Source organism: Palaemon carinicauda, chromosome 36 (genome assembly GCF_036898095.1).
Source record: "Palaemon carinicauda isolate YSFRI2023 chromosome 36, ASM3689809v2, whole genome shotgun sequence".
NCBI classification, from domain to species: Eukaryota; Metazoa; Arthropoda; class Malacostraca; order Decapoda; family Palaemonidae; genus Palaemon; species Palaemon carinicauda.
The window spans coordinates 22,173,919-22,193,301 of NC_090760.1; the positions used below are offsets into that span (position 1 = coordinate 22,173,919).

General features: G+C 37.8%; 1 protein-coding gene across 1 annotated transcript in view; it reads right to left on the minus strand.

Annotated features, from left to right (window-relative positions):
• The window catches only part of LOC137628803 (eukaryotic translation initiation factor 2D-like), a 191,459-nt gene that overhangs the window by 101,187 nt on the left and 70,889 nt on the right, over positions 1–19,383 (minus strand). Inside the window, exons 3-5 of the mRNA XM_068360027.1 lie at positions 17,684–17,933; positions 8,673–8,858; positions 3,699–3,877 (exon numbers count right to left, since the gene is read on the minus strand). Of these exons, the coding sequence (XP_068216128.1) occupies positions 3,699–3,877; positions 8,673–8,858; positions 17,684–17,933 (615 nt within the window). The remainder of the gene's footprint in view (positions 1–3,698; positions 3,878–8,672; positions 8,859–17,683; positions 17,934–19,383) is intronic.

Genomic DNA, 19,383 nt, shown 5'->3' on the forward strand with positions numbered 1-19,383 from the left:
ACAGGGCTCGAAACTGGTACCCCACATTCCTGTAAACAAACCTCAGAAACGGTTGGGAATCCGGGTGTATAGAAATGTGGAAGTATGCCTCCTGAAGGTCGAGAGAGACCATCCAGTCGCCTTCCATAAATGCTGTCAAGACAGCCTGGTAGACTTCATCGTGAAGTTTGTCTTGACAATGAACACATTGAGCGCACTTGCCTCTTACGTACTCCTGCAGTGAACATGGCTGCCAGATCATTGGAGCCATCCCTGAGGGATTTGTTCCTGCAGAGAACGTGGCTGTCAGATCATTTGAGCCATCCCTGAAAGCCTTGTTTATGCATGACATAATTGTGCAGCAAAACTTCATACGCTCGAAAATAGCTCTGAAGTCGACCTGTAAAATCTTGGAGCGTCTCATGGCCAGGCGCCAGGGAGAGTCTATGAGGTTTGAGAAGTCTATCTGGGCAGAGGCAGGAACTCCCAAGCCGAGAACTTCTCTCGTGTCATATCAGACTCTCGCTCTATAAGCCAGCTTAAAAGTAGGGAAAGCAAAGGCTGTCTCACCCAAACTCCTCCTGGTGATAAACCAGTCGCCTAGCAAACGTAAAGCTCTCTTAGAAGAGCGAGAGAGCACTAGCTTATAAAACAACGGCTTCGAAGTAGCTAGGCCTAGTGTAAGCTCTGACGTCTAGGCGAACGAGGAGCAGCAGTTACAAAAAGATCCGGACAAAGATCCTTAAAAATCAGCATGATTTATTTAAAGTCCATAGAGGGCTAAGCAGCTTAAGGCTCCTCTCCGTCTGACAGAGTCCTCAAGGGAATATCAGTAGGAGGGGGAACAGCAACTTCCTCATCTGAAGGAACCTTGTCCGACAATAGCCGAGTCTCAAGCAAGGGAGAGACCTACCGTGGTGGCAATGCTTTACAAGCAGTCCACACGCACTGGTGCATTAGTAGCGGACCAGGACGCAACGTCATGTAACTGCTTGACAGTCTGTGAACTGTCAACAACAACAGGTGCGTGAGGACGCACAGCGTCCACTCGAGACTGCTTTGACCGCCTAGTCTGAGCAGTCAAAACAACTCTAGAATGCGGAGGTTAACGCTCAGCGTCAAAACAAGTCAACTCCGATTGTTGGCGAACGTCCTGAACGTCAACAGGAGCATCAGCAAGTGGCCTAACGTCCAAATGTGGCTGAAAATCCACACGAGACCGCATCGAGTGTGGTTCTAAACAACCTGACTGACGTGACTTGGCTACGCCAACGTCAACAGGACGCACAAAGGAACGTTAGGGTGGCTGAAGGCCAGGATCTCGATGAGATAAACGGCTAGGCTCAACGGACTTATCGGCAGAATAGTCTTCCATAAGGGAGGCAAGCTTATTCTGCATGTCTTGCCGTACAACCCATTTAGGATCAACGGGAATGGTTGCGGTAAGAGACGAGGGTAACGTCTGTGACTGCAAAACCTTGCCTACAAAAAGACTCTCGGAGTCTGTGTTACGCTTTTGTTTAGGCAGCGAGCAGTCTTCCGATGACTGCAAAGGGTCAGAGCTGTCCTAATAGTTAAAACCAGGACGCTGGACCTGTCCTGAAAGGACTGACTTTCGCTTAAAGGGCCTCGAAACCTTGTTCCACGGTTTCTTATGCGAAAAGCCTTCGGATGACGAGGAGAAAATCGTCTCTCTCGCCTTATGGTAGGGGTGATCTTGGTAAGATACACCTGATACCATAGAGGGAACGTCTGTTCGCTGGTCAAGGCCTCTCGAACCCATAAGTCGTACGACATTACTTCTCCCCTGGGCTTGGGAGCTTGCAAGAGGTCCCGGACTAGGCGAACGACAGGCACGAACAGACGAACCCTCGGTCGCAACACTGATAACACTTTGCGCAATATCACTTTATCACTATGATTTTCTGTTTTGCACTTATTTCACTGAAATCGAATTTTTTAACAATTCACATTATGTATGAATAAAACTGATTTCTACCTGAAGCACGCAATTCTACCCTCTATCAAAAGGTTATAATTGCAAAATCAGTTGTATAATGTAAGCACATTAATACCAGCAAAAAAAACAGTAAACATATTTTAAGATAAAAAGATCAGTGGCTGGGGAAGAGACTAAACACTAGTTCATTCAAAACTACGTTTTCAATCTCTCCCCGTACAGTGCCTTGGGACGAGAATAAAAAACTAAAAACGTTTTATCCTTTCTCCCCGTACAGAGACTAGGGACGAGAGTAACTCGAGAACAACGTTACTCGCTTGGGACGAGATAAAGATCGGAACGTTCTCTCTCCTCTCTCTCCCTCCGTCTGTATCTCTCTCTCTCTCTCTTGATTTCGCACCGAAGAGAAGAGCCCACTTACGTTTCGTCAAAAAACAGGTTATTTGACCAAAGGAAAAAACTGAAAGGTTTTTCAATTAAAGAGTTCCTTTAAAATAGAATTTAAAACATTTAAGCTTTGAAAGAAGAATGAACAAAACGTCAGAATCGATTTACTCTTTCTGCAAAGTGAAACCGTGATACTCTCTCTCTCTATCGTAACGATAGAGCGCAAACTGCGTAGCATAAATAAACTAAACGTTAGTTCATCTTTGAAACAGTACGAAGACTATTCAAAGAAAATCTTTCATAAAATATCTACTAAAAAATATTCATTTATTAAGTTTTAAATCCTTAGCTCTGTAAAAGTTATTTACGATTGAAAGGGCTCAACGTTGTTTAAATTCGGTTTCCAAGTTAGGACCGCCTACTCTCAGGAAAGGTCGCATATAAACAAATCATTAAAATTTATCTTGATGTTTATTATAAATGGAAAGCTAATCGAAGAGGCCTAATAAAGGCGGGTGAGATATAAAATATATAGAGGAAAATCTATAATTAATTTATAACGTGATAAGATAATTGCTAAAAGCCTAAACACACTTCCGTACTAAGGGAAGGGTCGGCCATTTAAAAGTCAAGGAAAGTCCAAAAAACAATCCAAAGTCATCAAAAATTAAATCTATCCAAAAACGAGTTCAAGATTTAAGTTGAAGATAAAACACCTGTACTGCGAAAGCTCAAAGCAAAATGAAGTACTTCACCAAATATGTTGAGAAAACTCCAGGTTCTACAGCGAGTAATGATACGTCTTGTCGTCAAGGTCGACAGAGAAGAATTGAAGGGTTTGTTTACATGCAAGAGTGGTATCTGGCCGATAGTTGGCGCTGGTGGTCACACCCGCAACCTTCATAGCGATCGCTCGCGAGTTTTTGAGTGTGTTTTCTGTCGAGCTGCTGAGTAGCAGCTATTATATATTCACCGGCTAAGTTAAATATTTAAAAACATCATTGTACACTATCCAAACCAGAGGACTGGATTGGATTTCTGAATTTTGGCCATGAAACCTATGTTGGAGCCTGGGAGGTCATTTCCATTTCTGGAATTCACTTAAATCTAAAAAAGTTATTCCACTGCATTTTATAGTATTTACGCATTAGCATCTAATACAGTACAGAAGGAGATCAAGTTATTACATAATCATATAAATTAAAGATGATAATGAAAATGTTTGAAAATACAAGTATTAAAGTTAATAATTCAATATATCAATTATAAATAAATACTTATTCACGACTTAATAACAACAGGATATGTTGGAGGTAGAACCATACTCCATAAATAGACCAAACAGTAAAAAATAATTTGGAATAACACTCACCTTTGATAATTTCTTATAAGATGACTTCTTAATGTCTAAAGATGTCCCATCCGGACATGCAGGTACCATATGAAGACGGTAGAAATTGCTAGTTAAAATTGGAATTTCTACTTTTTTCGCTGATGTCTTCCACGCTTTTAGAAAACAGTGTAATAACAGCTTATCCATAACTTCAGGACCTGTAATTCAATAAAAAAAATTGCTAAGCATAAGTAAATCATTTATGATGCAAGTCAAAATTTTTGATTAAGGTAAATAGAGCTTACGCCATACATGGTATAAACACCCAAATTTTTAGAACAAAATTAATTACTCTTATGGAACTCCCAATGTTCATATTGCTTTTACTTGAAGCTGTGTCAACGTCTACCTCAAAATAAAATTTTCCATTCTCTCCCCTTATAAAATGCCTTCCGCTCAGGGAACCACCAAACCATCTGGTGGTTGAGGAAACCAACCAATCGATGACATGATTATTTACTCCTGCTTTTTAGATCATCTCATTGTTGACGTCTAATAAGATATCCTTATTTTGCCCTCCAATATAAATGAAATTTCTATAGTTCATTTTGAACTAAAAAATCACAATGAGAATAAAATTTTTCTGACCATGTAATGTTAAGGTACATACCGGACCCAGCTAATGGCCACACTGTTGTGTTTACGTGTATCGAAAAAAGTTGTTTACTCACATTTCTTCTTCTTTGAAGTTAGTCAGCTGTTAGATGAATGCTTTGATAAGTACCGGTAAGCTAAAATTAAAGTTTAGTATCACTTTTACCTTATTGCATTACAGATTTGTATTTATGTCTGGTTCAGGGTTAACCAAAATAGACAGGGAACACTTGGCTAAATTCTAAATTTTGCATAGAGGTTCTATTTCCTTCTTCTTGTGTTATCTTGGTTATTGGTGGGGTGGTAGGTAATCGTGCCCAACCTTTCTTATACCATTATCATGACATGAATATTTAATCAAGATTATTTCGATATAACTTAAGGATGCTAAAGGTTCATGTTTTGATTGGTAGTGCACCCAGCTAAATTGGAATTTTACCTTGTATATTTTTCTTGGCTGCTGGATGTGCTACCATATCATAAGTCTTTCAAATGAATTCCTTGCCTAGAGAGGCAAAAAATATACAGAAACTTATTTTGGCAAGATATCCAAATATTGTATGTAATAAGGATAAGTTTCTTACATCTTTTTGTATCAAGCTGTCTCTAAATGTTCACTAAGATGACTTATCTTCAAAGTTTCCATTTTTATAGACAAAATAGTACATTTTGTCTCTGAGCTTTTACTTCTTTTTATATCAAGTCGTCTCTAAATATTCACCATGATGACTTATCTTCAGTGTTTCCATTTTTTATAGACAAATTAGTAGATTTTAAGTGCAAGAAAAACTTTCCATTCAGTTTAGCAGTGTAAACAAAAAAAAATTTGCCTTTGAATGCAGACCCTGTTTAGTGTGGAAACCATTTCCCTTTTAAAATATTCTATAGAACAATTGTATAATCTCATTCATGAATAGATTTCTTTGACAAGTATAAACAAGAAAAAATTTGAATACCAGAGAATTAAAGAACTTACTTGAAATTATCGAATTTAGTAAAGGTAGAAGTTGTACTGACCTAATTTTCCTTGAGAGACATGTACAGTAATGCTGACAGGATGAGAGGACAGGCTAATCGCGCCAGGTTTCTCCTGTTTACCCCCATACACGTTAAGGATTGACGTGAACGTGCCAATCGAGATCAAATCAGCACGCCAATCCTCTGCGTGTATGGCCTACTTCAGTTCTTGGTTTTCATTTTCTTTATTTTCTGTTCTTGCTGACAGAACAAGCATACACTATTACAGTGCAGGTTTGCAGCACACCCTTCTTTGAATTCTACGCACCATTTGTTTATTTGGCATTTTGCACATTTGTGCTTTAACTTCTTTCTCAGTCATTTTTAATTTCTGTGATATTGTCTAATGCGTATCTATTTGGAAATCTCTACTAATAAGTTCTATAATTATTGGCTTTGTGACCATTAGTGTAAAATGGGGGAGGGTGGATGACTTTTGCCCATCTGCTGTCACATCTGCTTAATCCAGGGTGACTTTCAATCTTTTCTGTCCCTAGCCTCCCATAAGTGCTCCCAAACCATCAGTTAACTCTCCTCAAACTTGGGCTGTCCCTATCGTGCCGCAGCTCCCAACTGAGCAGCACAAGGCAGAAGCCTGTTTCCTCACCAGGATTGCAAGCAGCAGGCTAGCAATTACTGTGATTTCCGGATATCCAAGAACAGTCAGACTCTTAGGTACTACCGAGTATTACCAAAAAGCAGCAACATTTCACGGAGCGACACAGGTCGAGCCCAGAAACTAGATATTTGAACTACCACAGAAAACGCCATTGTTTAGCTCTTAAAGAGCGCTAACTAATATAAAAACAGTGTCACATGTTTTCATAGTTTGTTTGCTAGGATTTATGTTATGTGAACATTACTGTATGGTAAATAGTTTCCTATGATTTTATATACTTTAAATCTTATTTATTTTTAAGGAACAGTTTTTACGTTATCATCATGATATTATGACTTCAATAATTATAGGGGACAGACGGAAAGTAAAACAAATGACTCAAAAATTGATTTCTACTTTCCTGCGTATTACTTTTGACAGCTGAGGTGAAGTCGAAACCAACTTAATTTGAAACGATGTTAACCGAGATATACCTGTATTATAAAATTGTGGCCAATTCAACCTCAAAAGATCACTCAGAATGCCATTCCAGTCAGCTTGAGATTTTTTATAAATCTTACACAAGTATGATACATCTGGGACTGGCTGCTCAGTCTTCACTACTCATGAAATCTCGGCATGATCAGATGTCCCAACTTAAGAACCAGCATTACTTGTTATAACACCAGGGAAGTCAGTGTATACTGGGTCCAAACAGTTTCCAGATCTGTGAGTAGCTTCACTTATTATTTCCTCACAGCCTGATTCAGAGGCTAGGTCCATAGCTCTTAAGCCATGGCAATCAGTAGGAAAAACAGAATTTAACCCTTCCCTATGGTGAGCACTACAAAAAAAATTGTCCCCTTTCTACCATCTTGTATCTTGACCATAAAGATAAGAAGACAATTGAAGATCGAATCATCCAAGTCTGGATTCCAGTAGATCGAACACAAATAGAAGTTTTTATGCCTACCACAAACTCTTATTACCTGAATCTCATGACATCCACATTCATAGCAGGACTTATGAGAAGCAGGGTACAGTACTCAGTCCTAATATACACCACCATTCCCCTGGCCTAGGAATGGTATCCCGTTTCAATATTATTGGCTTCTTAAAACCAGTTATGAAGAGCTCAGATGAGTGCCTCATATTAGAAACCAAAGTTCCTGAGCATAAAAGAATAGCATACTATCTTGACACAACTATAAGTGCTTCAATATAATTATTACTATATTGTAGACGACACGGACGAAATCTAGGGCATTCTGGTGCTGGATTTTGCTCAATGTCTCCAGACAAGATAAGAATTAATGACAATAAAAAAGATTCATCATGCTTAAAAAGTAAATTAATGATAACAAAAACAATATGTACAGAAATATTTGTAAAGTGATTGATAAAACCCATAGAGTAGAGATAAAAAAGTCGGAATAACTGGTTAACATGGCGGAGCCAATACACCATGCAAGGCTAAATATCTTCCAGGATAGCCTCTTCAACTGAAGGGAAAACAGTAAGGATGGGTTTGAGAAGATAAAGAAACAGATAAGGAAAAGACCTCTTGATAAACCACCAGGCACCCATGGGCCTAAATGTTAGTAACAGATATTCAAGAGGAAAAACTTCCCATGAAAAGAAGACTGAAAAGGTGTGAAGTCTTCACTTAAAATTTTTCTTGGTATATAATATTAAAGGTACCTAATATCAATCATTCATGTAATATTAGGTTACATTATAAATCAAAGACTGCAAGTGAAAGCAAATAAAGTGTAAGATTTCAATAATATATATATAAACTGGGTAGAAACATGTTTACAAAGTAATATAAAGCAAAACAATCAGTATTAACTGTCCAATTATCTAATTGAATCCAAACTCTCAAAATTATTTTCTTTAATTGAAAGCAGGGTGTAAATAAATCTTTAATATTAAAAAAAAGGACTTTAAAATGTTCCTTAAGCAAAGTTCCTTAAGCAATAACCCAGGACTTACACTCAAGCTGCTTTTAAGTAACTAAACAAGAAGGTGCTCATCAACGGAAGCTAAACAAAAGGGGAGGGCTCAGTCTTACCTTGATAATAACAGCTGTTTACCTTACACTTCCCCCCCAAAAATATAGTCAAATGAATTCTAGAGATAATCCTGAACAATCCACAATAACATTTATTAAATGGAGACTTAGATTGTAATAAAAAAAGTGGGAGAAAAAACAGCTATCAAGTTTATCTAATAAAAAACTACACTTTACAGGACTGGTTTGTCTACCTAAGAGACTATGACTGTGGATCAAGCCATGTGCTAATGATTTGTCCAGTCATCAAAGGGGTGGCTATAGCAACTAGTCAAGGAGAACCGTTTTTTATTATTGCTGAACTTTTCAAACTTCTTTGAAGGAATGCCAATGTATATTCAAAACAAAATTCAGTATATGGCTGTCAGGAGAACAGAAAAGGGTTGCTAACCTGTCGCAGTTATCAACACTGCTCCTTGATCATAGAAGCTTCATCTTCTCGGTAATACATCAGGAAGTCAGAGTAGACAGGTTTAAAACTAATTTCAAATCATGTTGGAAAAGCTGAGCTTCAAGATAATGTAAGCAATATAAATTCTTGGAAAGAATCATTGAAATAAATGAAATTTTGTCACCCAAAATTTAAGCATTTGTAAAACTGAGTAACCTTAATTCCAAAGCCAAACTAAGTAACCTTAATTCCAAAGCGAAAAGAGTTTATTTTCTTTACCACTTGCTTGTGGAATCTCCTCTTGTGCTGCATCATCTTCAGGAGCTACTTCACTTTTGTTTGTGGCCACCTCATCAATATCTAAATTTTTAACATCTTCCACAACACCCTTTACAGACTCCTCTGCGACTTCTTCAGAATCTTCCAGTTCTTTAGTCTGCATCTTAATCTCATTTATTCTCTCTTCTGTAACAAAAAAAAAAAAGGTTACAGCACATCAATTATTTTTTTTTTCTGTGTACAAACGTATATACCTTACATAGTCTTTAGAATCTACTCACCAAGACAGAAAATTATAAATTATTCTGAAATCTCAATGGGTGGAAATGGTGGTTTTCCAGTTAATATAAATTATCCTGAAAGGCAAAGGCAACAGTCTTAACTTACAATAAGCTTTCATACCACAGTCACTTAATGAATTTAATATGCACAGTTGTAAGGCATGAATTCAAGTAAACCCTATTGATACATGCACTGAACAGTATTTACAAAACACAATGTAAATTTTTTTTATTTCAAATATCTAGCAAAATGTAGGGAGGTGCATGTTGCATTTATGGATCTGGAGAAAGCTTATGATAGAGCTGATAGGGAATCGATGTTGAATGTGATGAGGTTATACAGTATAGAATTGGTGGAAGGTTATTGCAAGCGGTGAAGAGTTATATATAGGCAGTAAAGCGTGTGTTAGGATAGGAAATGAAGTGAGCGTGAGGTTTCCAGTGAGAGCGGGGCTGAGACAGGGATGTGTGATGTCACCATGGTTATTCAATTTGTTTGTTGATGGAATTGTAAGAGATGAATACTCGAGCGTTTAGTCAGGGATTGTAACTGACAGATGAGAGTGATCATGAGTGGAAGGTGAATCAATTGTTGTTTGCTGATGATACTGTATTGGTCGCACACTCAGATAAGCTGGGTCAATTAGTGATAGTTTGGAAGGGTGTGTGAGAGAAGGAAGTTGAGAGTTAATGTGGGTATTAGTTAGGTTATGAGAAGCACAGGAAGGGAGGGTGGTGCTATTTTGAGGAAGTAGATCAGTTTAAGTACAGTACTTGGGGTCTATTGTTTCTGCAAATCATGGAGTGGAAGCAGATGTAGTACATCAGAAAGTGAATGAGGGATGTAAAGTGTTGGGGGCGGTGAAGGAAGTGGTAAAGAATAGAGGGTTAGGAATGTATGTAGATGAGAGCTTTGTATGAGAAAGCGATTGTCCCAACTGCAATGTATGGAATGGAATTGATGGGGACGAAAGTGACGGAGAGACAGAAACAATGTATTTGAGATGAAGTGTCTGAGGAGTATGGCTGTATCTCGATTAGATAGGGTTAGGAATGAAGTAGTGAAGGTGACAACGGGTGAAAGAAATGAGTTAGCAGCTACTGTGGATATGAATGTGTTGAGGTGGTTTGGCCATGTAGAGAATGGAAAATGGCTGTCTGCTGAAGATGGTGGTGAATGTTAGAGTTGATGGGATAAGTACAAGAGGAAGGCCAAGGTTTGGGTAGATGGATGGAGTGAAGAAAGCTCAGGGTGATAGGAGCATAGATGTGAAAGAGGCAAAAGAGTGCTAGATATAGGAATGAATGGCGAGCGATTGGGATGCAGTTCCGATAGGCCCTGCTGCTTCCTCCGGTCGCAATGGCGACTGTTAAGGTAGCGGCAGTAGAGTGATTCGGCATATGAAGCTTGTTTTTGTGCGGGATAACGGAGTAGGATGGGCTGTGGCTCCCTAGCAGTACCAATCAAACTCTGCTGAATCACTTGTCAGGCCAGGTATAATTAAGAAAAGAAAAATTCCCTTTGCTTCTTTTTTTGTCAGCTAACCCCCAAAATTAGAAAGGGAAGTGCCATGATTGATAGATAGATAGATAGATAGATAGATAGATCTAATCATCTTGGTTGAATAAATCTTCAATACCATATGTTTGGTAAAAATAAATCTAAACTGGATAAATCAGAAATGATGGCAAGATAATTTAAATGAAAATAAGAGGTCTGTAACAATAAAATTTCTAAATAATTAATTTTTTGTTTTCAGGTAGATTACAAGCCTTTTACAGTTACTAAGCTTGAATGAAAGCAGTTATTTCATCTCAAAATTACTAAATTGAACACTCAAAACTTTGTGGAATGCTGCCATGAAGCTGATAAATTTGTTGAGAATAATAACTGAAAAATAAGACTACAAAGCAAATTATCAAGCATCATTATATGAGAAAAAAGTTGAAATTTTCCACCTTTGGAATTATCACATCTAAGCATCTTGGTAAGGACCTGAGGGAGAGTGACTAACCTCAAGCAGAATATCCTGAGCTGAATAGTCTTACCTCTCCCCACTAAAACAAAGATAGTAGTAGTAGGTTGGCCAGGGCACCTACCAGCTGTTGTGATACTACAGCCAGAGAATTATTGGGTCCTTTGACTGGCTAAACAGTATTACATTGAATCCCTCTATTTGGTTTTAGTTCATTTTCCCTTTGACTACACATACACCGAATAGTCTGGCTTATTCTTTCCACATTCTCTTGTCCTCATACACCTAACAACACTGAGATTACCAAACAATTCTTCTTCACTCAAGGGGTTAGCTACTGCACTGTAGTTGTTCAATGACTACTTTCCTCTTGGTGAGGATAGAAGACTTTAGTTGTGGCAAGCAACTATTCTAGGAGAGGGATACTCCAAAGTCAAACCATTGTTCTCTAGTCTTGGATAGTGCCATAGCCTCTGTACCATAATGGGGTAGAGTTATCTTACTTGAGGGTACACTCGGGCACACTATCTTATCTTATTTCTCTTCCTCTTATCATTTTGAAGTTTTTATAGTTTATTTATGAGATTTAATCTAATGTTGTTATTCTTAAACTTCTCTTGTAGTACATTTCCTTATTTCCTTTCCTCACTGAGCTATTTTCCTTGTTGGAACCCTTGTGCTTATAGCATCCTGCTTTTCAAATTAGGGTTACAGGTTAGCAAGTAGTAGTAGTAGTAGTAGTAGTAGTAGTAGTAGTAGTAGTAGTAGTAGTAGTAACAACAACAACAACAACAACAACAACAACAATAATAATAATATCTTTAGTGGGGTGAATCCTAAAATGGAACGACTAACCATTGCTACAGTCCTTATCCTGGAATGGGTTGGCAGAAGGCCTTAGGGATAACAAACAAGATAGCTGTGCATACCACATAGTTATTTGACACGTCATCTATTGCTTATTTGCCCAACACCAACTTCCCTTGAGTGTCCAATGCTTGAAATATCTATGACAATATGGAATCAGGCCCAAAGATTATCTGGTTGTAAGACAAGTGAGGACCCTTCACCCTTCACGAAAAGGCAGCTGTCGGCCTTCCCGTCAGATTCTCAAACTGCAGGCTCCACTTCAATCTCCTGCCATTAGCTCAAACAATTCTACAGACATGATTACATGTTGGAGCTGAATAAAACTGTCAGGAAAAGTAACTTCACCTTCCCCTACTCTCTCGGTGACAACTTGTTGCTGAAAATTCAGCTCTACTCATCTGAAAAGGCAAATGGTCTATTTTAAGGTCAAGGTTCAGGACAAGTACACATCTAACAGAACTCAGCGTCCTCTGCTCAAGGCTAATTTCGGGTGGGGTTACTAGATGGGTAACCACAAGACCATATTTCTTATTCCAGGCATATAAAAAAGTCTATTCAGTATGGTAGTTAGTACTATCAAGGTTCCTGTGGTGGATGACTCCCTCTCAGTTAGCTTTTTGACTTGGATTATTGGATACAGATGGTGGGATTCATAATAATGGGTAAAAATCCTCTAAAATCTACCATAAGCATCCAATCTAAAATAACTTTCAGATCTGAATCCTGTTTATTTATCATTACTATCTTAGCCTGTAAGTATAGAATGATAAAGATGGAGAGAACAAAGGCATGACTTAGCAAAAGCTAACAAGTACTTGACCTTTGAAACATCCTCCATCATGTTAGTTCCATTAAATAGAAAGATGTTAGATGCTTCATGAACCTACTCCTGTCACTTATCCATAACTAAAATTTCCCTCAAAAGGTATTCAGTCATGTCCACTACAGATGGAATGAAGAATTATGAAAATTGTGAAAGTGAAGTACAGTACTATAACATCTACCTGACAGAGAGAGAACAACCCCCTTATCTTGTAAAATTTCTGCAGCCAAGCTTCAGGATGTAAAAACAACTATTGACTGACTTATCACATTCCCAACTAGGTCATTCCCACACTATATCTTCCATAATATTTGTTAGGATGTCAGCAATAGCATTGACCTTCTACAGGTCAAAAGATAATTTTTAATTCTACTAATTAAACTATTTTCCAGACTTGCTTCTAGAGGTCTCATCAAACCATGACGACTCATCCTATCTAGCCAGGGTAGATTAAGGGAGATAGGATAAGTAGTTTTTAACCAAGTCTGCTATTTGATTAATCTCTTTTATATTAATCCCACAACTGGTTTTCTTAGTTGAGGTGCCTGTCACTACAGTATTCAAAGCTGTGTATGTAAATGGTTTCCTGTCAATGGTAACAGGAGCTTTTTTTAACTGCAAGTGAGGGTAAGAGTTCTCTTACCTCTTTTGGAAGGTTTCATCTCTTATTGTTGTCAATTGAAGAGAGATTTCATTATAAGAAAAATGAAGTCAATAAAACTTCAGTAAAGTCTCAAAGTAACGCCTGAACGCTAATGAAAAGCAAATGACTGGTGGAAGATATGGCATGTCTGAGTCCTACAGTAGTTCCAGTATGTGTGGCTGTGATACACAAAGTGAAATTCCTTTAAATAGCATGTGTTAGACCTTGCCATGGTTTTCATCACCGTAACCAACTGATACAGGGAGAATATAAAAAGAAAAATGATTGAGACAATGAAAGAGATGATAGTTAGGTAAGCTTTTGGGTTAAGAAGGTGATGCTCTTTGCGAGTATATTGAAAAGAAAGAAAGGGATAGGTATGAGAGATGGAAGAATGAGCAGTTGAAAGCGAAACTGAAAAAATGGAATTTGGAAAGAAAAAGAGAATCAGCATAAGCATGAGTTGGAAACTGCTTGTAAGTATATTTTCCAAAAATCTCTATTATAAATCATTCCTTTAAAATTTTGGTGAGGAGATATCCTTTCAATAAAATCAAAAACTGCTGAAAAATTATTGAGTAAAACAGCTTGAGTTTCATTGCAGGCTTTAACTGGTAAACCTTAACCATGTCGTTTCAGGTTACCTTGGGGAATTCGACCTACTTTCTCTTCTAGACAATTGTAGCCCTTGATGATGTTATTATATCCTTCCTTCAATGATGCAACTTACCGAATTGGTTCAGGTATGACTATAGGAGCCATTTACTGAACATCATACAAGGCGGTGCAATTAGGTATATGATCAAACTATAAATCTATAATATGTTTTATACTGTACATTTCCACATGGCATGAGACATCAGAAACTTAGTTATTTTCATCAGTTGAAAAAGCTATCTTAGCTTTTGGAGAATCAGCATATTTACTGTAATATAAACTGCAAAATTTTTCTTATCTTTTAAGAGTTTTAATTCTAGTTTTCCATCTTTCCAAAAGGTTTGAAAAGATTGAATAAGTCTTCATAGTTGATATTGTGAGAAATTCCTGCACTTTATAAAACTCTTAAGTTTTCATTTATATTTCAAAATATTTTATTCCCCTGGTATTAAGGAAAAAATGGAATAAAAGGTTTTGGTGTGTAAACACTGGAGCTACGGGTATCCAAAGAGAGATCTGTTTTGGTCTTGAGGTCATCAACAGGAAGGGAAGATATGGCCATAGCTGAAGAGTCAGGAAGACTTTCCTTTCCCGCATCAACAGTGGTCATCAACGGTGTCATTTGGAAGTCAGCATATCCAGGGATGGGGGGGGGGGGGGTCCTTATACGAAATATCCATAGTTAGGTTTGTTTGCTTGTGTGTTTCTGCTTATATTTGGTTGTTTGTTTGTTCAAACTATTTGAGAATATTAAGAAGGTATCATACATTGGGAAGGAAATTTATATTTTCTAGACTCAGCACAGTAAGAGTATATTTTCCAGATGGTCAACTCCATACCCTACCCGTGGAATAGCCCCAAACCAGATATAAAGGCACAGGTGTGAGCTAATCCCACCTGTTACGACTGACATTTTAAAAATAATTAATCATATTTCCTTGTATCTGTAATGATGGCTTCTAACGAGAAGCTGAGTCCTACCCCCAAGGATTGGATCATCATCTCCCAGGATTCCAATGACTCAACCCTCCAGAACAGTTCCTCTTAAAAGGTCCAAAGCATCTTTGGTATTGTGGAGATCATCCAATACTCTCACATATATGTCTGAATGCAAAAACATCTCAACCATGATCCCTTATAACCCATTCATCTAAGCAGTGAGTACTGTATTAACAAAATGTGGAAATATCCATGCCATTTAACATATATACATACATATACCAAGGCACTTCCCCCAATTTTGGCGGGTAGCCGACATCAAACAAATGAAACAAAAAAGGGGACCTCTCCTCTCTACGTTCCTTCCAGCCTGACTAGAGACTCAACAAGTTCAACTGGTACTGCTAGGGTGCCACAGCCCACCCTCCCCCGTTATCCACCACAGATGAAGCTTCATAATGCTGAATTTCCTACTGCTACTATCTCCACGGTCATCTAAGGCATTGGAGGAAGCAGCAGGGCCTACCGGAACTGCGTCACAATCGCTCGCCATTAATTCCTATTTCTAGCACGCTCTCTTGCCTCTCTCACATCTATCCTCCTATCACCCAGTACTTCTCCCATCAACTCTTGCATTCACCACCTTCTTTAGCAGACAGCCATTTTCCATTCTCTCAACATGGCCAAACCACCTCAACACATTCATATCCACTCTAGCTGCTAACTCATTTCTTACACCCGTTCTCACTCTCACCACTTCGTTCCTAACCCTATCTACTCGAGATACACCAGCCATACTCCTTAGACACTTCATCTCAAACACATTCAATTTCTGTCTCTCCATCACTTTCATTCCCCACAACTCCGATCCATACATCACAGTTGGTACAATCACTTTCTCATATAGAACTCTCTTTACATTCATGCCCAACCCTCTATTTTTTACTACTCCCTTAACTGGCCCCAATACTTTGCAACCTTCAATCACTCTCTGACGTACATCTGCTTCCACTCCACCATTTGCTGCAACAACAGACCCCAAGTACTTAAACTGATCCACCTCCTCAAGTAACCTTGCACCACCTTCCCTTCTTGTACATCTCATAACCTTACTCTTACCCACATTAACTCTCAACTTCCTTCTCTCACACACTCTTCCAAATTCTGTCACTAATCGGCCAAGCTTCTCTTCTGTGTCTGCAACTAGTACAGTATCATCCGCAAACAACAACTGATTTACCTCCCATTCATGGTCATTCTCGTCTACCAGTTTTAATCCTCGTCCAAGCACTCGAGCATTCACCTCTCTCACCACTCCATCAACATACAAGTTAAACAACCACGGCGACATCACACATCCCTGTCTCAGCCCCACTCTCACCGGAAACCAATCACTCACTTCATTTCCTATCCTAACACATACTTTACTACCTTTGTAGAAACTTTTCACTGCTTGCAACAACCTTCCACCAACTCCATATAACCTCATCACATTCCACATTGCTTCCCTATCAACTCTATCATAAGCTTTCTCCAGATCCATAAACGCAACATACACCTCCTTACCTTTTGCTAAATATTTCTCGCATATCTGCCTAACTGTAAAAATCTGATTCATACAACCCATTTAAAACCCATTCTAAAACCACCCTGTACTTCTAAGATTGCATTCTCTGTTTTATCCTTAATCCTATATATCAGTACTCTACCATAGTACCATAATAGTATCGATAAATAAACAACCAAATACGAATAAGGAAAATATTACTTATAGAGTGAGGAGAGCAAGACTAAAATGTTTATAAAATTATGGGGAGATCAGAGTAATAATGAATAGAAGAAATAGAATATAGAAATAAATTTTGTCAAATTTGGGGATAGTTTACCTAAGTTCAAGGGCCCTCTTGGCATCTAAAGGTTTTGACAAGGAAACGATGTTCCATGTTGAAGCAGAGAGATTATGCCAAGGCATTTTCTTGTTAAGAGGGATCAGAAGCAAAGGAGCTATAGAGCATCTTTGGCTTCACATTTGATACCGAGAATCCCTCTTGGACTACTTCTTCCTCTTCTCAAGCAAACTTCGCAGCTGCAAAGGCAGCCAAAAAAAGCACAAAGCAGGTGACGACAGATGGCAGGCTTTGACATAAACCTGACCCATTTTTTCCCATGTTTATCTGAACACAATCATATCTCAGTACACTTCTCCATTCACCGCAAAGAAAAGAAAAAAAAAAAAATTTAGCCAAGATTGAAGGCGGCAGAAAGGGTACATCTGTGAACTTGCAGTCAAAGTCAAAAGTGAACATCTAGCTGTCTGATGGGTGGGCATTGCTTATCCACCTGCAGTTACATCTCCTAGAGGTTCTGATATACAAATCTCTTAGCATGAAAGTATACAAATGAAAACACTATCATACACAATATATGCAGCCAGCCGAGGCTGTGGCTAAAGTACGAATTACAAATCAGAACAATGGGTTTTGTGAATTTCTTGATTCTTTAGTTGAAACATTCCAGGAAGTTTCACTGAAATAATGCCTATCTCAAATATCTTATGAAGTTAACATTTAACCTATTTAGGTAGTCTTTCTGAATAGCTGTTGTATCACTGGTAGAGTATCTAAAGATGAGGAATTTTTGCAATGAGAGTAATGACAAAACTTTCATTAATTATGTCGTGAATATAGAATAACTGCTCAAATATAGAAAATCATTCACTTTACTGCATTAAAAAAGTGGCAAACTTTACTCCATAATGAAATTTTCAGTTAGACCATTATTATGAAACTACAGGCATATATGATTAATTCATCTATTCTCACCTTTGATGATTTTTTTATCTATCATTATTTTTGGTATTCCTAAAGATGGTGGTAAACTTTTTGAGCCCATAGCCCAAAGGGTATCCTTAAAAACGTGTAAGATGTTAACGCCCTTCCCCTGACAAGCTGCCATAAACATGTCCATGGAACTGTGCGCTGTACATCCAACAGCAACTGGTGCTTTGTTTTCTGTGGTATTCACTGCTACAGGGAATCCTTTTTCAAATTTTCCATAGGAACGAGGCGACATCTGCAAATTTCCAATTAGGGATTAAAATGTTTTCATAGAACTACATAAATTTAAAAAAAAAAATTCATTTATCAAATGCTAATGTTTGATTTTCATAATTAAGCATAATCATAATTATCAACTCTAATACAGAACAATTATTATTATTATTATTATTATTATTATTATTATTATTATTATTATTATTATCATTGTAATGATTACTTAAGCTATAACCCTAGTAGGAAAAGCAGGATGCTATAAGACTTAGGGCTCCAGCAGGGAAAAGTAGCCCGGTGAGGAAAGGAAATAAAGAAATAATCAAAATACAATAAAAGTAATGAACAATTGATATGAAATATTCTAAGAACAGTGACCACATTAAAATAGATCTTGCATATACAGACTATGAAGAGACACTCATGTCACCCTGTTCTATATAAATATATTTGCTGCAAGTTTTTCTACCGATTCAACTGCCCCCCAACTAAGAAGATCATTCCACAATTTGGTCATAGTTGGAATAAAACTTCTAGAACACTGTGTAGTATTGAGTCTTATAATGGAGAAGGCATGACTATTAGAATTAACTACATACCTAGTATTAGGAACAGGATTGTACTATCCGGAAAGATCTGAATGCAAAGGATGGTCATTTTAGGAAAAATCCTAGTAACATGCATAACAAATTAATTGGACGACAGTGCCAAATATTTGTTGTAATTGCCATATGGTGAAGTCCAAGAATAATTGTGGATGTCTTTGTGCTGGAAAAGAGTACCACTAATGACAAGATTGTTTGTTGAGCAGAAACTTATGAAATGTGCTCCATTTTCATTTGCAACTTTACCAAGACCCTCAACACCCATCACATTCTCTATACCTTGATCATTCCTTCCAACTTTAACATTGTAGTCACCCATCACAGTCATATCTCTTTCTGGGATCTCATCAATTACACTCGGCATTTCTTCATAGTATTCATCTTTCCTTTCTTCAGTGGAAGCATTTGTTAGTGCATAGCAAACTATAATACTCATATTGCACTGCTCTGATTTAACTTAGCAAGTATTGAAAGTAATTAGTATTTTTCCTAACGATACAAACCTGGACCTATTTATAGAGATATATTTTTGGCAAAACAGAAAGACAAGCCATGATAATTTTAGCAAGGGATAACCATCCCCATCGCTAGTTAGCTGGCTATCCCACTCACTCACACACCTGTGTCGAGAACCCACTTTGCTTTTGGGCAGGGCTTTCTTGGAGGACAGGGCTGGCGGGCCAATTTGTATAAATAGCTCCAGTCTGTGTTGTTAGGAAAAAATACAAATTACCTTTATATTTGTTATTTGTTCCGACACTATATACAAACCCTCCAATATTTATAGGGATGATTTACCTCTTAGGAGAGAAGAAGTCCTCGCCAATTGGCTTTGGCATTTGACCTGGTGTTCTTCCTCATGTGATA